This window comes from Scomber scombrus, chromosome 8 (genome assembly GCF_963691925.1).
Source record: "Scomber scombrus chromosome 8, fScoSco1.1, whole genome shotgun sequence".
In the NCBI taxonomy this organism is placed as follows: Eukaryota; Metazoa; Chordata; class Actinopteri; order Scombriformes; family Scombridae; genus Scomber; species Scomber scombrus.
The window spans coordinates 13740391-13767173 of NC_084977.1; the positions used below are offsets into that span (position 1 = coordinate 13740391).

The 26783-nt window shown below is 40.8% G+C and overlaps 1 protein-coding gene across 1 annotated transcript in view; it reads left to right on the forward strand.

The window, feature by feature from the left end:
- The window catches only part of trabd2b (TraB domain containing 2B), a 68896-nt gene that overhangs the window by 28327 nt on the left and 13786 nt on the right, over positions 1–26783 (forward strand). The window contains exons 3-4 of the mRNA XM_062424582.1: positions 13600–13746; positions 20625–20799. Coding sequence (XP_062280566.1) covers positions 13600–13746; positions 20625–20799 — 322 coding nt within the window. The remainder of the gene's footprint in view (positions 1–13599; positions 13747–20624; positions 20800–26783) is intronic.

Sequence of the window (26783 nt, forward strand, 5' to 3'; positions counted from 1 at the left end):
ACACACACACACACACACACAATCTCTCTCACACATACGATATAGAAAATATATACATATATACATACTGTAGACATACAGTATATACAACACACACACACACACACACACACACACACACACACACACACACACACACACACACACACACACACACACACACACACACTCTCTAACACTGTATTATGGGTCTTTCCCACAGCATGATCCCCTATGTCAGAAGGCTGTACTGAGCTGTGGTCCAAACCCAATGTTTTCCTTAATAGAGGGTATGGGTGCTAAAACTATTAGAGGCAGCAATCATAGTCTTAATCATATTGGATTTCTTCATACCAAGCACTTTCCCTGAGAAGCAACATAGCTTTCAGCTCTGGGTGTTTGGAGGTTGGATGAATATGGAACTGTATGCAAGTTTTTATGTGTTTTAGAATGAAAGGGTTTATGTGTTGATAAATGCAGTGTATATATTAACAAGTTTTTGCATGTGAGGTTGTCTAGAAAGCCAAAACATGCATTTGTAATTGTAATTTTCAGTATACATCTGTTGTTATGTGTATATGCTTTTGTGTGTGGGAGACCTTGCTGTTTAAAAAACTATGGTTCTGTTGTGGGGAGCCAAAGACTGAAGGCTTCAGGTCAGACTTGACAAAAGCACAGACACAGATAACAAAGACAACAGAGATAAAAGAAGAGCCAAGAATGTGACAGAGCAAAATAAAACTTGTAACAGAAATATGTGTCACAGATTCATGAAGGAATAAATTAATGTGCACACCAGACGCGGTGAAATTTAAATCCCTGCTGGCGCTGTGCTAAAATGATCACATTAACTCCTGTTGGATGGTGCACACACTCACATATGTACACATGAACCATACAAACAAAAAGCAAACAGAGATGAACTCAAACACTTTCAACCAAAGCTCTCTCTGTCTGTTAGCTTTTTCTGACTTTCTCAGATTTTTTCTCTCACACACATGCATATGAAAATGAATCAAGGTTGTAAATAAATTAGGAGGATTGTAAAAACATTCTCGAAGCATTGGCGTAGGCTCAAATCAACAGAGCAGAGTGCCTAAACTGCAGATTTATGAAATAATGAGAGTCTTATGAGGGCAGTTAAATGCCCTGTCTCTGATGTGACAGCCAGCACTGCTCAAACAGTCGAGGCCAGCAAGAGGAAGAGCTACTAATCTAAGGCCAGCATTAACCCCTCCACCACATGCCGTTAAGGCTCTGCCTTCCACCTCCAAACCGCCAGCAGCGTCGAGGAGTTATTTCCCATGTCCTATCGTTGGGCTCTCTCCCTCCTCCACCGCCTCCCACTTAGTGCTTCTGTCTGTTTGTTTATCTCTTTCGCTCTGTCTCCATGTTGGCTCCGCTGCCTCCTTCTCTATCCCTCCCTCTTCCTTGCAGACAGACACACAAATGCTGTTTTCCTCCGTCTCTATTTTCTGTCTTGTCTCTCACAAAAGCAAACACACTTATGCACGTACAGAAATCCTAGTTTTCCTCCAACTCTCTTTCCTCCAACATTGATTAGTTGCTCTGATGATGCAGGCAGACTCATTTATGGCTTGCTCGTAAACTTGATTAATTCCACTTCAATCCAATTTTAAGCACAGGCCTGATGTCTGTTTTAGCTGTCAGTACAAGCAGGTCGTGTTAATTAATTGCAGTATGGCAAGGCTGAAACTTCTGAACCGCAGTAATTAAGAGAAGTACTTAGGAAGCCTCCTGGCTGACATATTAATTTCATAAATCTCTCTTTTTTTTTTAAAAACTCAAAAACGTAACTCTTAAACATTCACTGGTCAAAGGGAGTCAGCATTTGTAACACTTTTGCAGTAACATCAGAAAGCCCCATAATATCACCTCTTTAAACCTTGTTTTCAGTTTTACACAGTCACTTTCCTCCCTAACACCTCTTTTTCTCAGCTGACATATTGTATTTCTTTTTACTTTTCTTTCTTTGGTTTAAAGCTTTCAGTCCCCTTTGAAGGTTGTTGGCTGTCATTTCAAGGCCTGTGTCAATGGTTGAGTTTTATGCGGGTGTGTGTATGTCTGCAAATGTGCATTATCGCTGTTCATGATCAGTCCATGTGGAAGTGTGTCAGGAAGTTTGCGTGTACAGAGATTTCCCCAGTCAGTCCAGCATGATTTTCTATATTTATCTTATTGTCAAAAAATCTCATCTGCTGAGCCAAACCAACAACAGACTCGTCCTACTTACAAGTATTGCGTGTTCATCCAAAGGCTGATACTGTATGTCATAGCACATGAAAGCTTGACTGTTAGTCCACTATTCATTTGCTTTTCATTCACAGTGAGAGCCTTCAAACAACTCCAAAGCCATTAATATATGCAGAAACTGAAAGCTCAAACTTGTTGTTTAACAAGCAACTAGGCTACGGATTTGAGGCATTTACTAACCACCACCAACAGCTAGCTGAGCCTCTGTGGCTGCATTCAGCATTGTATATGTACAGTCCTTACAGTGACTCTGAGGTTTCACACACCCCTTAACTCTAAACAAAACCAGGTGATTTCTGAGTGATGACCAATGCTGCCAGCATAGTTAGACAAGAACAAAATGCAGCTTTGGAGTTACCAGAAAATGAATTCCTCCTGTTTTGGCAGAAGCCAAAGAATATATTCTGGACTGGTCTTTAAGCTTAACAGAGGTAGATAAAATATTCAAGACATTCACTGTGCGTAAAAATGTCAAAACTACACTACAAAAATAATCCATAACAAATCAAAATCCCATTTGCAAAATATTACCTGCAGTTGGATGACACCTGAAATATATTTTAAAATACATTTTATTGTTGGATTTTCACTAATGACGTATAAATGTGTAAAACGTATTTTAAATTTTGTTGGGCAGTATAATCTGTAGCAATGCATTATATTTTATAAGCGTATATGTTCTGTATATTAAACCCCATTACATAACCAACCAACATAATTTGACTTACAAGGACTACATACTGGGATCCCTTGGAACACAATTCTGTTCACAGAGCTTAGCTAGCTTGTTGTGCTAAATAACACAAACTCTTGACTTTGTGCTACACTGTAAAATCTTCGGCATACAGGGAATACGATATATCAGGCTTTGGATGGACACACAATACTTATACATAGCATTGGTCCGTTGCTGGTTTGGCTCGACACATGAGATCTGTTGACAAAAAGAAAAATATAGAAAATGGCCAGACTTATCCTTTAAGTGCAGCACTTCAGTAAATGTACTTGTTACATTCTACCACTGCAACTGCTGATAAAATGACACACATACACTTAAAATTGTTATGGACAGCATGCAGCATTGCAAGAGGTAAGTCTTCCTCTGGTAATGTAAGAGACGATGAAGCCCATAAATATTTTCTACCACTGAAAATACTTTTCTTTCTGTCTGTCAAGCACATCAGATTCTCTCTGGTGGTCTCACAATTGTTAGCTGCTGGCAAACCTTTGGTACTCAAGAGTTGGGAAGGTTGTACACGTTTGTATGTGTTTGTGTATTCCTCCCCACGCCTAAGACAGCTTGTTCTCATTGAGGAGATCATTTGGACTTCTCTTCCTGTAATATGTGCTGACACAACATTTTGAAATGACAGAGTAGCGTTACCCTCACTTGTACTGTGATTTCACCTCCTCTAAACACACTTATCTAACACTCGCTCACACACATACAGTGCTTGTTCACAGTCTGTGTCCCTTTTGAGCCCGAAAGGTATACATTACAATCTTGCTCGGTCTCTGTTTTTCTGCAGGCTGAATACACTGGCATGAAATTGAACATTTCTCCTGCTGATTTGCCATGAAATGGTGTGCTTGTGTGGGATTACAGCGTGTTAGCTTCAGCATTGAGTCTAAGAGCCGTGACTGAGGGGAGCACAGAGAAGAGAGGAGAGGAAGTTTGGTCCACCTACTCCTCCTTCTGCTGCTCCAGCCTTAATAGACAGTCAGAGCACTGTGCAATTTGGATAAACTCTGTAGTGAAGACAGACATCAACACACAGTATCCACATGCATGCACATATGCACACAAGCATTGAGTTACCATGCTCACACAGAGAGAATGTGTACGAAGTGGAGCACAGGAAGGAGGAAAGAGATGAAAGCTAAATAAACAGAGATCAGTGACAGTGGTGGAAGGAGAGCCGCCATCAAATGAAAGAAAAGAGAGAAAGAGAGGGATGGGTGGGAGAGAGATGAAGGGCTGTTGCTGAACTGTATAATCCAGAGATTTGTCATTGAACACACATAACCTGGGCGGAGGAAAGGGAGGAAGGCCAGTGATTCAGGGTTTGAGAATTGATGGAAGTTGAGAGGACATGTTTTGATTTTGGAGGGATGGGGACAGGTTTGAGGATGGAGGGGCTTTGGGAGGATGAAGAAGGGAGAAGGTGGAGGACAGAGTTGCCCAGCTGCGCTCCAGACCTCTTAAACAGAAAGGAGGAGGAGGTGAGGGGCAATAGGTCCGCTCCCTCCTATCCTTTCTCTACCTCTTCTGGCTAACTGTAAACATCTGGCCTTTTGTCTTTTGGTCTCCACTCAATGCACTCTTGCATCTTTTTACATTATGTCCCCCCGCTGTGTCTCTTCCATTCTTTCTCTTTTCTTTTCATGATGTGTCTCACTTTATTCCATCTTTCTCACTTAATTCTCTCTCATCTCTTCCATTTACCTTCTACTCCCCTACTCAACTGAAACAGATGCACAACATGCATATGTTAACTCATACATAAAAACCTTTCAATCATATCCCTTTGATATGGAAATGTGCTTTCTTTTATAGCTACAGTCTGCTGCATCGCGCTCTATGGTACTAAAGTGTACACTACTCTGCAGGAGAAATTCAATCTGCCTGTCAAAAAGTGCAAAAAGAACAATTTGGTCATGACTGCTTGCTGAGGTGCACGTGTGAACTAACACACACACACACACACACACACACACACACACACACACACACACACACACACACACACACACACACACTCACGTTTACTTTAGTCACTTTTGGGGTATTTATACATAGACTTACTTTAGTTTCTTGGAGACTTACCCTGACCATCACCACTACTTGCTCATCATGGCTTCTGTCCCCAGTTGCACAAGCTTTCCCCAATTGGTCTTAAGTCTGGTCTGTGTCCTTGAAAGTGCCTTAAGTCAAATCAACACACACACACATACTAACACCTTTGCTGAAAATGATTTATATCAGGAAGAATCTGTTTGACTCAACTTGGCATCACATCATTTGAATATCATAAGAATGATGTGTGATAATTGAAGGCTGAATGTGTGCACACACTCACAGGCACACTAACCTCTCCAAGGACTCCTCTCGTTCGGAGAAATGAGTTTAGTCAACTGGACCAGCTCACTACTAACTGTTTGGACACTTGATGTTTCTCAATCTGGATCCGGTTTTTCCTCCATTACACAATTTATGTTCATGCAGGAGATTATGTGCTGCTCTCGTGTTTCAGCCGGACCTCAGATGTGGACTTTGCCAATGACAAATAATTCTGTTGGAATTATTCTGTCTAAAGCCATTAGTCCAACCAAAGCAGACTTTGGGAGATAAGAGAGAGTGGTCGGGCCCGAGTTTGGGGCCGGGGAGGCATGTTTTAAACATACACAGCTGTTTCTGACTGCTCCTTTCTCATGCCGCGGAGAAGACCCAGCTCATCTGGTTTGGATAGCATCACACATCATAATGGGAGCCGGATAAATCCGATGGAATTCAATGAACATTTTTCCCTATAGGAAAAAAAAGCAGTCTGTGAAATGTGTTAGGATTAGTGATGTTAATGGTGGGCTTCGAACTCTAGGGGATATAAGGTTAGAATGACCTTATCTTGGGATCCTAGAAAGTCATTTAATCTTATTTTCTTAAAAACAACTGAAAAAATCTAATGGATTTAATGGTGGGTGAGATCATTTCATTTTCTACTAGTGAAGTTCATATAGTGAAAAGTAAAGCAGATCATGCCCTTTAAAATAAAATAAAAAGATACTTTATTAATCAAATTCATTCCTCACCTACCACATATTCACTTGTTTAAATAACACTTTTTTTAGGCCTTTTCTTGTAGGCTTCATTAGAGGCACTGCTGTCAACACCTTTTCCTCCAACACCTCATAAACACACACGAGGTGTTTTTCTTCAGTCAGCAGTGAATCTAAAGGGGATACAACAGAGATAGTTTTATAGACCCTAACAGCTAAAGTACATGCTGCACTTTCAACACGTTATAAAAGTTGGAAAAAAACATGGCATCTTTGTGAACACCAATGGTCTATGCACAAGGATAGAAAGGTTTAATTTATTTTAATTTAATTTAATTTAAGCCTGCATTCATTGCTATGTTTGCCATTTGGAGGCATTGCAACAGCTTGTAAACATGGACACCCAAACACTGACTAAATATTGACATATTCTCACCTTATAAAATTGCAATGGTTAAGCTTTAGCAAATAGTTGCCTATTTATACATTCAGCAGACATATAGCAACATTAGCATTCATTTATAGGCATAGTTTGGCCACTGACAATGGAAAATCCAATTTTCAATAGTTTTGATTTGACTTTTTGTTTTCACCAAGATTTGAGGGAATTCTATGAGGCTCTATAGCTTCTACATGCTCTCCAATTATTGCCAACTTTGTCTGCTTTGGTTTGGTACTTGGCAGGTAGCGTCCAGTCAGTTTATCTGAGCTTTTTTGCTGACAGTTTCCTGCTTCAGCTTTAGAAGAGGCAGTGGTGAGAGTGTACCAAAACATTGAAGCGGCAGCCTGTAAGACCAGAACAAAGAGCTAAAAGATGCTAAAACGCTGCAGAGCTTATGAAAAGCAGAGCCAGGTGATCTGAGGCTTTGTCTCCTCAAATGGCATAATTCACATGGTAATTTGATCCACAGTTAATATAAAATTCCTTTATTAGTGCATCTATAATTTACATCTTTTCTTAAATGAAGCATTGTGTTTTCACAGGTATTCACATCAGAAGGAAAGCTGTGGAGTCTGGTGGACTTTCCCCTTCTTCACCTGTTACACTTGCCTACATTATTATAGTGATCAGCTTTGTTGTTCTGCTTATGTATTTATACACAGATTTATGCCTATCCAACAGGTTTGGGCTCTTGATGTTGAAAAAGAAAACAAAAGTTTGCACAATTTCCCTCTATAATTTTCCACCACACACACTTACACACACACCCTGCTTTTGGGCATTCACGGTGAGGGACCAGCTGTCTGCTTTTCACTCCGGATCAAGTGATACTTTATTATTTTCTCTGTTTTCTGGGGAGGCAGGAAGGCTGGGATGACTGGCATAGTGGCAGTGCTGCCAAGTCAAACAGTGGAGTTTATTTGTGGACAAGTGTAGGGAGAGCTGGAGTGACACCCAGTACCCCCCACGCACTGGAGACTCTTATTAAGAGGAGAGACAGGAGGCTCTGGGGACTGCAGGGGTGTATGCAGTATGTTTGTACTGGGGTGGGGTGGAGGGTGAAGTATGGGTGCCTATAGATCTAGTTTTATTGGAGGAAAGAAGAGGAAGAAGTGAAAAAGAGCAAGAAGGCGAAGGAGAGAGTAGTGGAAGTGGAGAAAAGGAAAGGAAAATTAAGAAAAAGACAAGGAAGGGACAGATGTTGAGAGGATTTTTACCATTCCAAGCTAAGACAGGGATATCTCCCATCATTAGACCCTCACCCCATGCTTCAGAGAGGAAATAAGACAGGACGGAAGGAAGAAGGAGGGTGAAGAATGGAAGGCTTTCTGTGGAAGCTGGGAGCAGCAGGCCTCTGCTACTGGGATTGTCCCTCTGGTAATCCCTGGATTTCCTAGGCTGAGACAGGAGGTAGACCAAGCAGGGCGAGGGACTTAGTGAGGCACACAGAGAGAGGGAATGAGAGAAGAAAGAAAGGAAGTGGGAAGAGAAAGAGAGGCAAAGACAGAGGAAAAACAGACATGGGCTATGTCTAGAATGGAAAAGATCTGAAATATATTTTATTTTATTTTCTGCAATATGTGGTTACTATACATGTATGGCTTACAGAGGAATGTGCGTAATTATTAGCGCGTGTGCCTATTGGTGAGTGCATATCTATTTGTGAGTTTTCATGCTTGTGTGTGTGTGTGTGTGTTTGTGTGTATTGCAGGTATTAAAGGGATAAAGATTTGGAAGAAACAGAGACTCTGGCTTGCTGTAGCTCCTGCCAGATGTGATGAGTTGAAAGTGTTGCTTACCTTCAAATAAGTAAACTATACATGAAGAAAGGCGCCGAGAAGCTGTAAAACGACTTTGGCAACACTGACATCGGAGGTTGCATTTTGGGGCATTTTTATGCTTGAATGTTGCGTTTAAAGCCCTTGACAGGTTACACAATTCCCTCGGAACGAGAGAAAAAAAAAGGAACAAGTCATGAGGACCTTGTTGATAAAACTGTAGGAGACAACAGTGAAGCTATCATATGAAACTTTCCAGGCAACTTTGATGTGGTCTTGTGTGACACCATCTCTTCCACCCTAATGTATTCAAGGTGCTTTTCAGTGTAAGTGTGGACTGAGAGATCAGACAACAAGCATGCTTTTAAAATACTCCGACCACTACTACATGCACACTCAGGCATGAAGTCATACTGAGATGTTACAGGTTAAAAGGGTGGACACGGGTGTTTTTATCTTTTTATGAATTCTTTTATAGTTCTCTACTGTGGCCATGAAGGGAGAGTACGCTCACACAAATTGGTATCCATCCTTTTTTTGGGCTGCTCTGTGGGGAACAGGGATGAGATATCGCACTTCTCCTATTCTTGGGTTGCCCTGGATGTTATTTCAACTCCCTACCTCCTTCCCTTCAGTCACCCCAGGGTGCTGTGAACCCAATCCCCTCCTGTTGTGTGTAGTCAGATGTAGTCAGAGCCCATTTGGGAAAATGGCTCAGCCCGAAGGAACCCAGCAGTGCGTGTCTTGGGTCAGAGGTCTGGCTCTTCTCTTTCTCTGGCAATGAAACACAAGCGGCTCACAGGGAGACGAAACCGGTCGAGGGGAACCAGCACCCTGAAACTGTTTGCGACGATTAAATGACTAGAGATAAAGACTCTAAGAAAAAGAGATTCATTCTCATTTTGTTGAGACTTTCTGAGTTTAAAGGTGCCACAAAGTAAATTAACAGCATTAACAATATAACATTTTTAAAGTTCTAAAACGTGAGGTGAACAAATGTAAAGATGCTCTCAGACAGTCAAAAGTTCAGGCCAGGCTTCAGCTGGCTCTGAATACCTCGTTTTCAAAGTTACCTTTACTTCCTCCTTGTGATGACATCAGCGGGCCTTAAAGAGAAAGGGGCTCATTCAGACAGAGGCAAAACTGAGGGGCTTCATAATGGGCCAGTATAAGAAAAATAAGGAGTTTAACTGTATATCATCCAAGGATATTCCAGTAGGGCCCCGAAATATAAATACAGACCTGGAAATATGCATGATATGTCTTCTTTAGGATCCGTTTTCCACAAATCTGTCACAATGATAATGTTTCAGCTTCTCCCTCCTGCGTTTGCTCCATTTGTGCTTCCTCTGAATAGAAGAAATAAGGATAATAACAAATAACAGTGCTTTGCTTGCATCATACTGTAAGAACTTGTCATCTTAGCAGTGAAATTACTTGTTGTGTACAATGAATCTTTGGCTTTTTGTGAAATACTGCATAGTTTTACCTTTTTTGGTCACAAAAAATTCATGACAACAATCTGAGAGTAATAGAGAGGGAAATCACCTTTTAGTGTAACTATAAGAGCTCATAGAGGTTGCACGTACACAAAAATATGTCACAAATGCAAAAAGGGTGGCAAACCGCTGCAAAGCATTCCAGATGATTACCTATAGTGGCAGCCAATATCATGATATAAAGGAATAGATTTGTTGATATTTTGATGTGAGGACAAAAAAGGAAAGGAAAGAGGGCTTGTTTAAAACAAGAGATATAATGGTAAACTTAAGTCCTAGCATTGAGATGACTTTGCATTTGTCAATAAGGATAAAATGGAGAAATAGAAAGAGAGTAGATAAAGAGAAATACAGAAGTGTTGGGAGAATGAAGGAAATGAGGGAAGAAACTCTGGCAGTCACCCTCAGGATTTCATACACCTGACCACCTACCCAGTACTCATGCCAGGCCTTACGCATACACTTTGAATGCCCACTAACACAAACTCTTTACTGCGCAAATGGGGAAGAATCACCTCCATCTGTACAACACATGCTACTATCAAAGAAAACAAGTTTTTATTTGTCTTATGCCATTCTTTCACACTTTCAACTCTCTCTCTCTCCGGCTTTTGTTCTCTGCTCCTTGTCTTTTTCATGCTTTTACTCCTCCCTTCCTTTGTTCTCTCTTTCTTGTTTCTCTGCAGGATTGTAGAACAGTGAAATAGTGTCTCATTGTTTTACCACAGCAAGAGAAGAAATGAGTAATGGATAGGGAAATTAAAAGTGATGCTTGGAGAAAAATGGACGTGAGGGAGGGTAAGAGACTGAAGCAGACAGGATGGACAAGTGACAGTATGTTGGTTTTTCTTGACCTGGGTTAGTTTTTAATGATATATGCTTCTCATGTGCTTTAACAGACTCCTAGCTGTTAAGGATATTGTTTTCTCCTCTTTGCCAGAGTTCTGTGTTTGGCCTCCACAGTTTGACACTTCCTTCTGTTGTATGGCAGCCCAAAGCCTTTACGCTCTATCCATCACTCACATTCTCCGATTCAGCTTTAAGGAGGTATAATGGGGGAGTGATGTAGTCGACAAGAGTGCGCTCTCTCGGTTCCAGCACCTTGTCATCAGCACCTACTTATTACATGCTACAGACTCGTAAAACCTTCAAACAAGCTAACACTATTGCTAGCAAACAGTCAGGACTTAATGCACTTCAAGGTCAATTGCTGCAATGCACAGATATGTTGATAAATGACATTTTCTGAAACTTAAAAGGTCTCTGATTTCTTTTCTCTTTCTTTTTTTTCACGTACCTCCCACTCCTGCCTGACCCCTTTTTCTGTTTTCTTTCCAATGCTCACTAATGAATTTTTGGAGTGCTGCTCTCAGATCATTGGTTCCAAGACCATCCGTGTGTGCTCTGCTCCTTCCAGCTTTGTTCTTATAAAGCTTTTATTTAATTACAATGGGAGTTTCTCACGCATGTATTAGATGAAGCGAGGAGAGAAAAAAAAGGGAAAAGAGAGACCTGCAGTAGTAGTAAACTATGTGGTCAACAGAGTCAATGTTAGTTACTTTAAAAAAGGCCTGGCTATAAAAGAGCCAGTCTGTCAAAGTGAGTGGACCACTTCAGCATGAGAACACCCACTTAGTCAGTCAACACATGTGTGCGTGCACATGCACACATATTCACGCTTATACCTATACATGCAAGCATACACACACAATGTTTGCATTTTCCTCTCTCCCCCTCCTTTGCCTCTCCTGCAGTGATTGACATGCTCTCTCATTCAGCTCAGCGCAAACTTAGGCGCCATGGTTACAGCTGCAGAGATGTTCTTTCCCCGGGAGACGGACAATATTGAAATAACAACTCCCTTAAAAACACAACCAGCCACACATCCCCTCCCTTCTTCCAACGCACTCAGTCTCCTGTCCGTCGTGTCTGGTGCAGTTTGCCATGTTAAGGGGAAACTACTGGAACTGGCAGCATTACAAACAGCCCGGCAGGTGTGCGTGCTCTGCCAGCTCCGTCCCCTGACTCTACCCAGGGCCTGGTGTTTCTCTTGGAAAAACCCTCGAGACGTGGCAAACAGCCCTGTGGGTCAGGGGCTTGGGGCAGTGGCAACTCCCTGGCACAGAGTCAACATCTGCAGCAGCAAAATTAGCTACTGTAGCTAATTAGCCACCAGGCAAATTTTAGGCTCTCTGTGCCTGGTCTCACGACTCAACATGACCTGGAGCAGTAAAAAGCAATAAGAGAATCTCATATGAGATGGAAATAGAGACTGAAGCGAAGAATACTGTCATTACTAAGCCAACAGGGAAGTCTGGAAAGTCTGGTGTTGAGATATGAGCTGAGGAAAGCATAAAGACATCTTTTTTCAGGACTGAAATGGTCACAGGTTTGATCAGAACTCATTCCTGGATTATGCGCCTCTGGCAAGGCGACAGCATGGCGCTGAGCATAGCAAAAAACATGCTTGATGAAACATGTCGAAAAGAATAAATAAGACCAGACTCAGCTTTCTTACCGTACAGCGGGAGGAAGGGCTGGAGATCCGGCGCTGGCAGAGAGATGAGAGGAGGATGGTGACTCGTTTTTAGAGTAAAAAAGTGAAGAATGCGGAGGGAAGAGAAAAGTAAAGACAAGAGAGGGGGATAATGAGAGAGTGCTATATGCCTTTAGCTCATCAGTTGTCTCTTTGCATTATGAAAAAGAAACACATAGAGCCCACAAGACTGGTTAGCAAACACAATGACCTCAGAGGGAGGGAGAGGGGGAGAGTCACAAGGTTGAGCTTAGAAATTGGTTGTGATTATCCCAGCGTAAAGGTTACCTGGAGTTGAAACATTCAACATGCACGATATGGGCATTTATGATTGCAAAAACATAACTTAATTGCGTGAATTATGACCCAGACTTTTGACATCGGACTCAATCAGTTGTGCAGCTGTATCGGCCTTAAGCTGCTCCACAAATCATCTGGGCCTGGATGCTGACGTTCTCCCTGCAGTATTTTCCGAAGCACTAGTCAGGTTTCTTAGTGAGGGTAATTAGGATCATAGACGTGGATCAGACTGGTGTGGTTTGAAGATATGATGAGCTGAGTCACTTGGTCTGATCAAGTCAAACAACTGCACATGAGCTATTTGGTTGCAATGTAGAACAGTGTGAATCTGCTGTAATTCCACAAATAAAGAAATAAATCCTTTCTTCTTCATGCACACCTCTGGTTCCTGTAAGAGAGCTTAGCAGTGATTGACAACTTGGTCCCAGTTGCCAGGCCATTCAGATGTGGCGTGGGATTGTAGAGGGCGGGAGCAGGGAGGTTAACCCCTGGTGTCTAGGACAGCTGTGGAGTCATTGGGCTGGCTGGCGGCTGCACGCAATAAATTCTCTCTAAAGAGGGTTTACTTTTGATTTTAATGGGCGCTGTAAATTTACGGCACCCTGGCCCTGCTGGTGAAAGAGAGAAAAAAGGGTTATTTTTAAAGGTTCTCTCTATCGTCAGCTCTCTACTTTCTTCCACTGTTTTCTCCTTCCTTCAGAAGAAAGCCAGTGGAGTCTTGCCATGCCTTTTGTGGTCTGTTTTACCTGCAGTCAGCCCGTATGGAAAGTGTATGAAAATATCCTGAAAGAAATGAAAACGCTGCAAAAGAACATACATTTCTCCAACGTTCAGCATAACAGCTTCATTGTATAATAAGGTCACATTATATTTTTTAAAGAGGAACACTGGCCATGCGTGCACAATTCTCCCCCTTCATGGCAAATTCCTCTTGAGCGCATAGCAGAGAAAACTGGATTTGTGGATGCAGAAAGTAACAGCACCCTTCCTGCCTCTGTCTCTCTCTCCCTGCAGGTGCTGTTTGCTTTGAACCAAACACTGCTGCAGCATGAAGGCGTACGAGCAGGCAGTCTGCAGGGCTCCTTCACCACTGAAGACCTCATTACTCACTACAACTGTGGAGATCTCAGCTCCATTATCTTCAACCACGACACCTCACAGGTTTGTCCCAATTTACCTAATTTGTTTAAATGTGGGCTAAAAGACCAAAATAAAAATGTACTGCCTATTAACCTTTTTGCCAGCTGAAACAATGTGGAATTTATATGTCTGCAGTCTGAGCAGCAAGTTAGCCTGCACATCTTAACATTCTTCATATCAGCTGTGTTAAATGGGACGTATCATGCACATTTACAGGTCTATATTTTTATTCTGACTTTCCACTGGAATATCTTTGCATGACTTACAGTTCAAAAACTCCTTATTTTATACTGGCCTTTTATGCAGCCCCTCAATTTAGCCTCTGTCTGAAACAGGCTGTTTCAGCTCCTGTGTCTTTAAGGCCCCCTTTCCAATGAGTCAACTCTGTTCTGATTGGTTATTTTCCAGAAGCCGCCCCCTGCAGAATTCTGGTGGCTTGGGAGGCTACATAAACAAACAATAGTAAAAGGATTTAATTTATTTTTCTTGTTCTTTACTCAAAATATAAACTGAACGATGCAGAACAAATAGTTTCAACAAGTCATTCATTCCTGCTGCTATCAGCCTTTTAAATGACTCTTAAAATGTAATACTGTATTTATTTTATTGTTGTATTCATTAATTAGTTGTGTTTGCTGATCAACCACAACCATATATATATATACAATTATAACAATCACAAATACCAAAAATTAAGTACGAAGAATAGGAACAACTGTAGTATATAAATATAAATAAAATAAAGAATCAAATTATCACACATATTGTTAACATATAACAAATTGCTGATAAAAAACACAGAAATAAAAGTAAACTGCACACACATACACACATTACCAGTGTTAACCAAGAGTCAAGACTAAACTGTCTGGTGGTGTACAGACTGATTTTATATCATTCTTAACGAGGAAAACCCACAAAAAATGCAACAATGTGTCTGTGAAACTACAGATTCACTGTATGAATTATGGTTTATTTAGAAGTATAACTGATTTGACTTTTTGCATCAGTAGGTTACCGTACAAATTAGGTGTGCTAGATTCCCCACTCCTTCTACCTCAGGCTTTCAGTAGAGAGACATGAGGTCAACCTTCCCCTGCCCCTCTTCCCATCTACCACTTCAGACTATGAGTTCTCCTCAGCAGGCTGAAGCCAGCTAGATAAAAAGCCTGAACAGTTCAGCATAAATAAAAACTTTTACCAAAAGTACAATATCATTATTACAATCGCCTACATTTTCTCATATACTCCTCTCTATGTGGTTCTGCTGGAAAGGTCGTACTACCTTCATGCTGTAAAAATCTGTTTCTTCAGATTTCATAAAGTTGGAAATAAGATTTGTCACATATTCAGTTTCTTTCCTTCAGAAACCACAGAATCTATGCATGTTAGGTATCATGTAAACTTATACTTTCACATTTGTATTTATCACTTTACAGCGCCAACCAAGTGCAACGCTTGTCTGCCACGGTGTAAATGTTTTTCCCCTGGGCTTTTTCTCTCTGCCAAGAATCCAATTTTGGGACTGAAAATGAATCCTTGTGATTTTGTGTTGTTTTCTTGGACAAAAAAATCCAAGAGCATCTAAAATCTGTCAGACCTTCGGTTTGAGTTAGAAACCTTTTCATACAGACTTCTCTGCTTTTACTCTAGCGTCACCATCAATTCCATAAAACTGCACATTACCATCTTAATCACTCTTAACCTCAAGTTACTTGATAGGCTGACAATTGAATAGCTCCGGACTCGCCTGTAAATACACCATCTGCCCTCCTCTAACGTTGCGATTGCTAACATAGCCTCTGCTCCATCACTGATGGCCTCCTCATCATTCTTTGCACCCAGCCCTGCTAGCTGTCAAAAGGCCATTTAATAGAGTACACACACATACACAGATCCCACACGAAGAAGCTGTCACTCCATCTCCGCCCTCAAATACAGATGAACTCAAAAGCCCTCCACATAAGCCCTCATAAGTCAATTATTTCACCCTCCCTCGTTGATGCTTAAGTCCCATTAAACCTAAAACACCATGTAACCTCAACTCACCGCTCAGCTGCAAAGATTCCACATCATTTACACCAGAGACACACAAAATAAGAGAATGTATGTACGATTTAATGGTCAGATTTCAGCGCTGATAAACATATCTGCCTCTTCTCTCTCTGTCTTGCTCTCACTGTCTGTATCTTTTTTCTCTCTGGGGGCCATAAAGAGCTTGTTAGCCACAGTTTCACCTGCAGTTTGTGGCTACAGTCGTCTCCAGCACAAGCGTTTTAAATCATACCAGTTCGCCGCTTCTCATGTCATAATAACATGTATTAACATTCCCCAGCACATGCTAGAGCAATCAGACGCCTGACCTAACTCTGGTGCATGCTTCTGTAGTCTGGTGATCTATAGCAGGTTCATGTGTGTGTGTGTGTGTGTGTGTGTGTGTGTGTGTGTGTGTGTGTGTGTGTCTGTGTTTGAGAGAGAGAGAGAAAGAGAGGGAGAGAGAAACTTTCAGGGCCGTAAAAGAGCAGGTGTTTTTTGATAGATAGGACTTAATCCAGAGGGCTACAACACTCCTGATGTTCTCCCAGTTCAATCTTCGTCATATTAGAAAGAGGCAGATGATGGGCCCCAGAGCAGTGCACAACAGAGCGGTGCATGATAGGGTAATGCATTTCAACACTCAATTGATCTCACATCCATTAATAAAGTCAAAGATAGATAGAGATGACAGAAAAGAAAAAAAACATGGAGAGAAAATAAAGATTTAAAAAGAACAGGCAAGAAACAAATTCAAAGGAAAAACTTTGGTATCAAATAAATCTTGTTCTATGTCACAATGTCATATGGGTTTTTTTGTGTGTTTATGGTTTTATGTTAAGAAAAAGGAAAGTATAAAAGAATAGAATAGAAGGACTTCAAGGAGACAAATCAGGGGAAAAAACATGCACTCACAAAAATGTGAGTGCAGAGCGGGGCCAGTAGTAAGGAAGGGAGAAAATACCTCGCTGTCACTCCACATTTCCCATGCAGTTTGGGATATAGAGGAGCTAATGGCCTTTCCTGTGATACCTTATCTGCATTTACTGCTACACTCCCACCTTGACCCCTCTCCGACCGAACACTTTCTGCTCTCGTCATGAAACACTCACACTATCCTCAGTCATCAGAGCAATGATGAAGCACTCCTTTTCCACCTCTCTCTCTCTCTCTCTCTTTGACTTATTTCCCCATGATAATCCAACTCTGCTTCGTCTTACTTTTGAAGCATGAAGTCCTGTCAGTCTGGATGACCCCGGGTCATTCACCCTGAAAAAACACAGAGAGACTACATGAGGCTTCAGGCTCCTTCTGTGTGAATGTGGTTTTCTTTGACCGATCATTTATGTACAAGCAAAGTGAGTAAGATGCGTGAGTAATGTAATGTAATGCACGTGCCATACAAACATTTGGATTTCATCAGCGCTTGAAATTAACGACCACCAACCTGCCAAATGTGAGTAAAAATTAACTGTGGCAGGTAATATCCTCATTTTACTAGATATACAAGGTTTTTTTCTGTCTCTCAGGTTTACTCTGTGTGTTTGTACTGTAGTTTATGTACACCACAGAAATGACATACCACAGATTTATTACATGTCTGGCCTTTATTTAGACTCATAAATATGTTGAAACGTATGCAGTGAGTCATGTTCTGGTTTATTTCAATAAGCCTGTTTTGGCTAATGGACATTCAGAATGGCTAATAATCTTGAATTATAGTTGATTATCCAAAATATGTAGTCTGGATTATCAACATTGAAGTAAAAGGAATTTGCAAGCGCTGTTTATTTTTTAAGTCCAAAAACTACACAACATATAGTAAAATCTTTTAAGTTTTGAACCTTATTGAAGCAGTATGCCTTTGCTATTTATGGGAAATATTCCTTTTCTTGTGAACATGACTCCACATGACCAATTTCAACTGGACTCTTTATGCAGCTGCACAACAAAAGACAACCAGACAGCAGTTTAAGCTGCCAAAATATCACCTACACTACACAAACTGGCATTAACTAACTGCAGCGCACACATGTGAATGGTTTAAAGTACATCACTAAAGGAAATAAATATCCTATGTAGGTGTGAATCAGACCCTTTCAACCGTTATGTGAAACAGACTGTAAGGAGAACAAACTGTGAAAGGAGTGAGAGAAAATGTGTCAGGTACATATTTTGGATGGATGCTGGAGAACAGCTCCTTGTTCACATGTGGTTCAATAAATCCCCCCTATGTATTCACACACACACACACACACACACACACACACACACACACACACACACACACACACACACACACACACACACACACACACACACACACACACACACACACACACACACACACACACACACACACACACACAGATTTATGCACAATTTGCAGCTGCTCTATTGTTGTATCAACTAGCAACTCAGTTTTAGACAGCGCTTGCATGTGCTATATGTACTGTATGTGTGTGTTCTTGTCACACTCTAATACAGCACCAGATTTAACAAATCTGCATATGTGGCTCACACACACACACACACACACACACACACACGCAAAACACATAACTAAATAACGCAAATGTCTTTCTCTCTTTAATCTACTCATTTCATTATTTCCAACTTGGAAAAAAAGTAAGAAGAAGAAACTTGTCCCATTGCACACCCCTCAGCGAATCAATCTCTACCCTTATATTCTTTGTGCATAATGCTGAGCTGTCAGCGTGCAGCTATGTGGTTTTAGGAAAAGGAAATGTACATAATGGAAGAGATTTGTTCAACAGCATGTGATGGTGTCATGGTTTATGCAAACCAATATGTGTTTATGCCAAATGCTGATTTGCAGAAGGAATAGTGGAAATAAATGGTGATGCATTGATAAATAAATATGGGGAAAATAAAGAATTTTGTTTGCAGCTGTGGCTACAACAATGACCAAACTAATATTTCTACTACTGCTAAAACTACCGTTTGGTACATTGTGAAAGGTTGCTTCTTTCCCTTTTCTCTAGGCCCCTGTTCCTAACATTACTGTGTTAAATCTGTATTGTCAGTTCAATGTTTGTTGATCTGTTAGTCATGTTACACACGTAACAGAAAACAGGTTTCAGCTGAGTAGTTTGGGTTTCACAATGTTTTGATGAAGGGCTTCAGTCCTGCTGTGATGTTTCCTTTTTGAGTGCATTTTGTAGTGTTGGGGAAGATTGTCTGCTTAGTCAGTGTTAATGGGGACAGGTGTGCATCATTAGGTGCACTAAGCAGTGAGTCACTAAGCATTATCAAGTTGAGGAAGGATATACACTCACCAAGCACTTTATTAGGAACACCTGTGCAATCCAATACAAGAGCTCTGCCATAAAATCTACTTTTACAAAGCTTGTACATTTTCAGTTGTTGACATTGTCAGAAAGGTGGTAATTTTACTTTGTGTTTATTATTGTGGTTGTAGTGGTTGGTGGTGGCTTAATGGAGTGCATTATACTGAAAAGTGTTCCTAATATTTTGTCAACCCATTAACATACATGAGAGGGGGCAAACTATTAGGAAGTACAGAAGTGTTTCTAATAAAGTGCTCAGTAAGTGTATAATTTTCTGCTCCCATGGTAAAAGGCACTGGTCAGTTTCCCCCACATCCCTTTTAAAGTTTTTCAGTGCCAAACGAGACAATACAATGTCATTTTTAAATATGCCTTCATCTTACAGTATATATTACAATGGACGAAAGTGTGGAGCTGTGGTAATTATTAGGAATATCCATAACAAATCTTTGGTAATCTGGCCATTTTTTTTAGATCATTCATTAAATCATAAATCATAAACAAACAGATAACCTTCACTTAACACAAGTTCAAAATAGGAAAAAATTACCACATACATTTACCACAACACTACCAAATTAAGAAAAGATATAATATATATTATTCAGCAAACAGCATACCAAAGCACCAAGAAGAGGGAGCAGACCATACAGATGTTCTTTAATGTAATAGGATTTAACTTATCTCCATTAATTCAGAATTTATTACATGTATATTATGAGAAACAGACAGAAAAAAATCATATTTGATACCCCGAGAGGAAGTAGAGCTAAAGACAGAGTAAAGGGAGACAGTGTGTGTGTTTGGGTGTGTTGCGGAGTTGGACAGCTCAGACCCCCCGATGCCAAACCTCTGCTACCCCACCACAGACCCCGACTCATCCTCTCAGATTAACAGCCTGTTGAATCCACCGATGCAGCCAAGAGTGGAACAGAGCCAGCGTGATCTGTCTCTGCCTGTCTGGCTCTTAATAAATCACACAGCAATTAAACACACATTCACATGCTCCCACTCATGGACATACAGTACTTGTACGAGCAAACAAGCTCAGACCTCCAAAGTGCGCGCACACACACACACACACACACACACACACACACACACACACACACACACACACACACACACACACACACACACACACACACACACACACACACACACACACACACACACACACACACACACACACACACTATCACACAGCCTACTGTATAAACAAGTCAGTGTTCATCACAGACACACACAGTGTTGACTCTTCTCTCTCTCTCTCTCACTCCTCCATTCATTAATGTTTTCTCATTTAGAAACCAGCCTATAGTACTGAGCCCTGCATTGGTCATTTTCTGTCAAGCTGTCACATTAGAAACATTCCTAGTTGCCAGGTCTCACACTCCCATCCAGTCCTCTCGTTTCTGTCCCTCTCAGTTTTCTTTGACATCCTTTCTTTCCTTTTATGTTGGATGTATGCATGGTTTCAAGGATTCATGTTTTTTTTACTCTGCTATAGATTTTCAGCTTTTAATTTTCTCTCTACTTTTCTTTTTCTCTCAGTTGCCTCACTTCATCAATAGTTCTCTGCCAGCTCATGACCGCATGACGGCCCTACAGATTGACAGCTACTTCCGCCAGGAGCTCATCTACAAACGCAACGAGCGAATGGCTCGCCGTGTGTCTGCCCTGCTGCAGAGAAATCCAAACCAGACTTACTTCTTTGCCTTTGGTGCAGGTAAGAGGGTCTCATATACTTTAAGGGGGATGTTTAGGGTGAAGTATAGGTTCAGTTTCCTGCCCTCGGACACCTTGGTTGACAGTCAAGCAATGAGAGAATCATCATTTCAGCCACTGCAAAGGGGATCTTTTCAAATACATCCTGATTGGAGCTGAGAGTGTGTGTTTCTATGTAATTGTGAAGTGAAAGCGAGATCAGCATTGCTTTGGTCTGGAACAGCGATTCTGTCAGCGCCAACACGTGTTTATAGTAAACAAGTCACTCTCTTTTGTGTTTAAAAGCAAAACAGGAGAAAAGCAGGAAAATAATAGTGTACAATTGTTCCCAGATCTCTGGCATGAAAAACCGTCCATGCATACGTATATACACACACACACACACACACACACACACACACACACACACACACACACACACGCACACAGGCACACACACTTCCCTCAGGACACACTACACCACAGCATTAGCCAGGAATGCTAATTGAAACAAACATGGTTTCTTCATTTCTGAGGTGGTAGCTGGCTGTAATTGAGACACTGTGTGTGTGTGTGTGTTTTTTTTGTTTTTTTGTTTTTTTACATATACACGCATAAAGTGTGTATGTAAAAACAGGTGATAGGTGGTGTCTATGCATCTGTTGTATGACTGTGTTTGTGCATCTGAAAACTGGTGGTACCGTCTCTATGGTGTGTGTGTGCTTGTGTTTGTGCCACAGTGAATGAATAATGCTGAATGCCTGGTTCCTTACTCTGAACATTTTTTCTCCCTGTGCTCTTGTACTGTTTGGATAAGGTCACTGTTGCACCATCTAGCTGCTATGTGTGTGTGTGTGTGTGTGCGCGCGCATGTGTATAATACAAGCACTATAAGTCTGCATATGTACTGTGACCGTGGTGGAAGGATGCATTGAGCCATTATCAATAACTGGTCCTTCACATAAGTGTTTGCAGTGGAAAACAGGGCTGATGATACATCCTTCTCCTGTTACACACTGTGTTTATGAAACAATGAAAGTCATGTGAACTTCGGAAAGCCAACAAACTCAGTTCAACTCCTTGGGCTAAAAAAAGCGTTGAGGGTTTGGCGTGGAGACTCGCAAGAAATTGAAAAAACAGCCATGTTTCCTATTGCTAGTTGTTAGCAATTTCAGTGATAGTGACATGATAGTATGCACGGACGTTCAAAACATAAACTGACAGTTATCCCTCACCTGGCCTTTCTCCTGGACTTCATGCCTAAATATCTTGTATGTATTCATTCAAAAGGGTTATGAAAATGCCATCCTTAAATTACTGTGGGCAATTAAAGTGAACCATCAGGGAGTCTTTTGTTTAGGCTAATAAGACAGATCCATTTTTTTCATAGACATTTGTTCTAATGCAGCTTCATGTTTTCCAGGTTTTTTTGCCCTTCGGTGAGGCAGCTGTGTGTTAGCATTCCCTTGTGTTCAACCTGGTCTGGATAGACTGGAGGTGAACATGTGTGCCGGGTCACCTACAGGCTGCAGCATTGTGTGCGGGAACTGACAACTAGTGTGAAGTGATGAGAACCATTACAGTTAGCCTGCTCACACACAGGCATACACTTGAATTCATACTTGAACAGGCATACAGTACCTGTGCACATAGAATAATAATAATAAATAATTATAATACATTTAATGAGTACTGCACTTTTCATTCATATATCATATTCAGACACATATACAGTAAACAAAGAAGTCTCAGTTTATATGGGCCTTGCGAAGGCAAATCAGATACAAGTGTCTGATTTGCTAAAGCAGCAGCTAATTGTGGTGGACTAGTTACTGAACTGAACTTCAAAGCTAAAAAAAATGAACGAATGGGTAATGCTAAATGAGACATACTCATTAATTACGTTATTTCAAAACATTTACTAAGCATACAATTAAACTATTAGTAACAATATGCAAATGTAATATTAATATATTAATTATGATTATGAAAGAGGTCTGTAAAACTAATGCAGTGAAGACATTAAACAAACTTATATGGAAAAAAGATTTTAATTGGAACAAACAACACGAAGAAAAAAAGACATTCAATACTTAAGTTACTTAATAAACTAATTTATTAAAGATTTGTATATACTGTAATGCAGGTTATTAATAACAACTTTCTGATCACACACTTCTCCTAATATACCAGCAAAAAAGTACATTGTCATCATAGTATCTAATGCTAAATCTGGCTGAATATCAGTCTGTCACATATATCATGTCTCATACGATTAGTTTCTATCCTGCTTTGAATGCATGAATAAGAGAGATATGTATCACTGATAAGAAAGGCAAACTGGGTCTACAGGTTGTTGTGCCTATTTGATAAATGACATGACAGAAGCAAAAGACATAATTACTTAAGGTTAATATAGAGTCTCTATATTAATCACAACGCGTCTTTCTTTCATCTCTTATTTCTCTCTTACGGATGATGACTCATGTCTTTACGGTCCTGTAACTGTCCATGCTGGTCTCAGTTTCCTATTGGCTGTAGTCAGCCATGAAATTGTATCATCCAATGATGCCAGGATGTATTAAGTGACAGCCTGAACTCTCAGAAATCTGACTGTGCTCACATTGCTCTGCAGTATTTTCAAAAGTAGCTCTGGAAGTGGTCCGGCTTGCTTGAGAAAGGAGCAGTCTGACCACAAAGCAAATTGTGAGTAATGAAGAGAAATAAAAAATGGAGAGGAGGTGTGAGGGTTAAGATTATCCAGACATATTTTAAAATAAAAACAGCCTGGGGAGATGTATAACAGTCATTCTCAAGCCAAATGTGGGCCTACAATAATATGATCTCATAAAATCCAATCTTTACGGTCAGATCTCAAAAATCACATTAACATGACGTGTGTAATTGTAGGCTGTGGGTTCACAGTACGTGGTATTGTTGTGGATTATTAAATGGAATAATGAAGATGAGGGATTTCAGACATTGGGGTTCCTGGCGCGAGATCCACAGTCTCTCTGTTACTATGATCCTCTGTTGTATATGCAATACAACAGATAAATATTAATGGCCCCTCTCGCTGCCTTTGCCTTGGACCCTTTACTCCCAGCCTGAACCACGTCCAGAATACAAAAGGAAAACAGGATTGTCGGGAAGGAGCCGGGGCAGCTCATAGGTCAAGATCCTCTAGAGTTACCACTGTCGTAGTCCGATCCAGCAGTTTTTTCACTGGGTAATTAAACTATACGACGTGTGTATAAAGTGGTTCAGGCAGGAAATCCATCTCTGCTCAGCTCAGCACCTTACTTCCCAGCCTCCCCCTTTCCTCTTGCTGTACACCTACACCTTCCTGCAGCATAAGTACTTTAATGTGCAAAATGTATGCATTTGTTCTTGGTAAAGAAGTGATTTTTTTCTCTCTCCTCTTTTTCCTCCATCCTGCTAACGTCTCTCTACATGTTGTAACAGACATTCTTTATTTTCTTCACTTTCACCAACAGGTTATTAATACATATTACAGAGTAAGAAAGAGCTCCAGCAGGCATAATTGAATTAGTCTACCCCAGGCAGTATAAAAGAGACTGACTGAGCAGTATTACTCTTTCACAGGAGCTTGCAATTGGGCCAAGATTTTATGATATTGATGGTCCACTGTACGGCACCTTGGACAAAATGAGTTTCTCCCTCAAACATATTACAGCCATATTTCAGTCAGTAATTCTTATGTAGACGAGTCTGCATTAGTGTATGCCTGTAATACATAAATAAAACTTCACTAATCAGTATTTTATTAGCACTGTATCAAATGACTGAAAGGGTCATGACTGAGCTTGCAGCTGTGAATCTTATCACTGAACTTCGCAGCTCTAAGCTTTGCCTTATTTACAGTAGCTCGTTATTTTGGTTTATAGTTTTTAAGTCCCCCAAAAATGTCATATATGGTTCAATCTCAATCTGGTCACATCCACACTCTTATTCCCTTTACTCAACCAGTAGCAAGAAGCTGTTTTTTTCTGCCAAACAGTAGCCCTTAATAACCGACTGTATCCTACTGGACTAGAACAAAAAAGAAGAAAAATGTCCACCACAACCCAGAGAAGAAAATGAGCAGCTAAAGAGTTGGTGGAAGTTATCCAGAGCTAAAAAGAGACTATTTTATTTAGTTGACATTTGTTAGGTCACCAGCAACACAACTTTAGCATTAGCTTTGATACGTTAGCTATGCAAACATTACAATGTGATAATATGTTATGGCTGTGTGTCTGGGAGCTTGTTTTTGTTTTTTTTCCTAAGAAGCCAAAAATAGGGGAATTATTAAAGCAGCTAAAGGGGATATATATATGTTTTTTGTGATTTTTTATACTGTTATGATGCCACATGTCCATGTTCAACATGGTCAAAGTTCCAAAATTTGAGGTGAATGTATGTAAAGATGCTCCCTGTTAGTCAAAATTCAGGGCTTTCAGTCTGCTCTGAATGCTTTGTTTGTATTGTTAACTACTTCCTCCTTGTGATGAAATCAGATTGTTTGCACATTGCCCACAAATAGCTGTCTGTTCCGGAGCCTTTGTTGATAAGGTTGTTCCATAGGATGTTCACATTGTCCACTCGCATATGAAATCAGATTGGGGCTCAAACATGTACAGATATATTTGAGAAGCTTCCATTTCGAGTAAAGAACAAGGAAACGAAATGGAAATGTGCATATGTCCACTTTAAACACATCTCATTTGCTTTTTCCTGAGAAAAAAAAATACCACTCTCATTATTTTTAGATAAATATGAAGCTATGGCCAGAAGCCAGTTAGCTTAGCTTAGCATAAAGATTGGGAACAGGGGCAAAATCCTAAACTACTTCTTTAACTTGAAGTGAGCAACATTGCTGAAAGAATATTCATCAAAAAAAATGTCTATCTAGCTCCTCTATTCTTCTGTCTTCTGTCTTCACTCTCCGTCTCCTGTTTCTCTACACCACTGCAGCCACTGCTGTTCACTATTACTATCAGTATTATGTAATAGGGACAAATCATAGGCACCCACTGTAGCATGACGTAGCGCTCTTTGTGAGTCCAAGTGAATGCATCACTGTTTCCCCTTGGACAGAATGATACAGCAACACCAGATGATAGCAGTAAAGGGAAAGCGTGCTCGCAGAGACGTCACATTGGACACTTGTTGCTATTTTAAAACAGACACAAGCCTCAGTACACTCTTTTTCTCTCACTCGCTCAGCAAAACATTCATTCTAATGATACACAAACAAAAACATACACTGTAATTTTTACACACGACACAGGAACACACGATTTATCATGAAGAGTTGTGCTGGGATACGCAGCGTCTCATTGGAGTTCTGTGGTGTACCTCAGCAGGTTTTCATTTGCCAGCTCTCTGGCTGCCGCTGCCTGGCCTTATTGAAAACATCCCATGGAATTTCCTGACGCTGCCACGGCCTAGACACCACTTCACACACATACACGTGTGTCCGTGTATGCTTGCGACACAAGTCATATGATCCGCAGAGATATCCATCACCAAAAAGAGTTTACTGTCAAAAAATACACGTTGTATTGTTTTTTGCGGGGTCTGAGCCACTTTGCATCTGTTTGCAGAAAATCGATTTTTGTGCATACGTTCTGCTGTGCAGGCCCATAGCCCATTGTGCGGAACCATGTGTTTTGAAGTCAATTGTGGTGTTGTGGTGTTGAAGTGATGACTGAGGGAGAGAGGCTGCCTGGCGTGCATGTCACTGTGTGGCTCTTCCTCTCTGCATATCTGCTTTTTTCAGCACTTTTCCCCGCCTGTCTGTCTATCTGTCTGTCTCTGCTGGCACTCCAGTCTGTCTTTAGCTCTGACTCCATATTTCTACCTGTCTCTCCATCCTGACTGCCAGTCTATCTCTTTTAAGCTGCTATCTCTCTGGCTTGTTCTATCTGTCCTCTCCATCTGCCACTGTCTAGCCTTTATTAAACTGACGCCATCCCTTCCTGCTGCCTAGTTCTGCCTCTT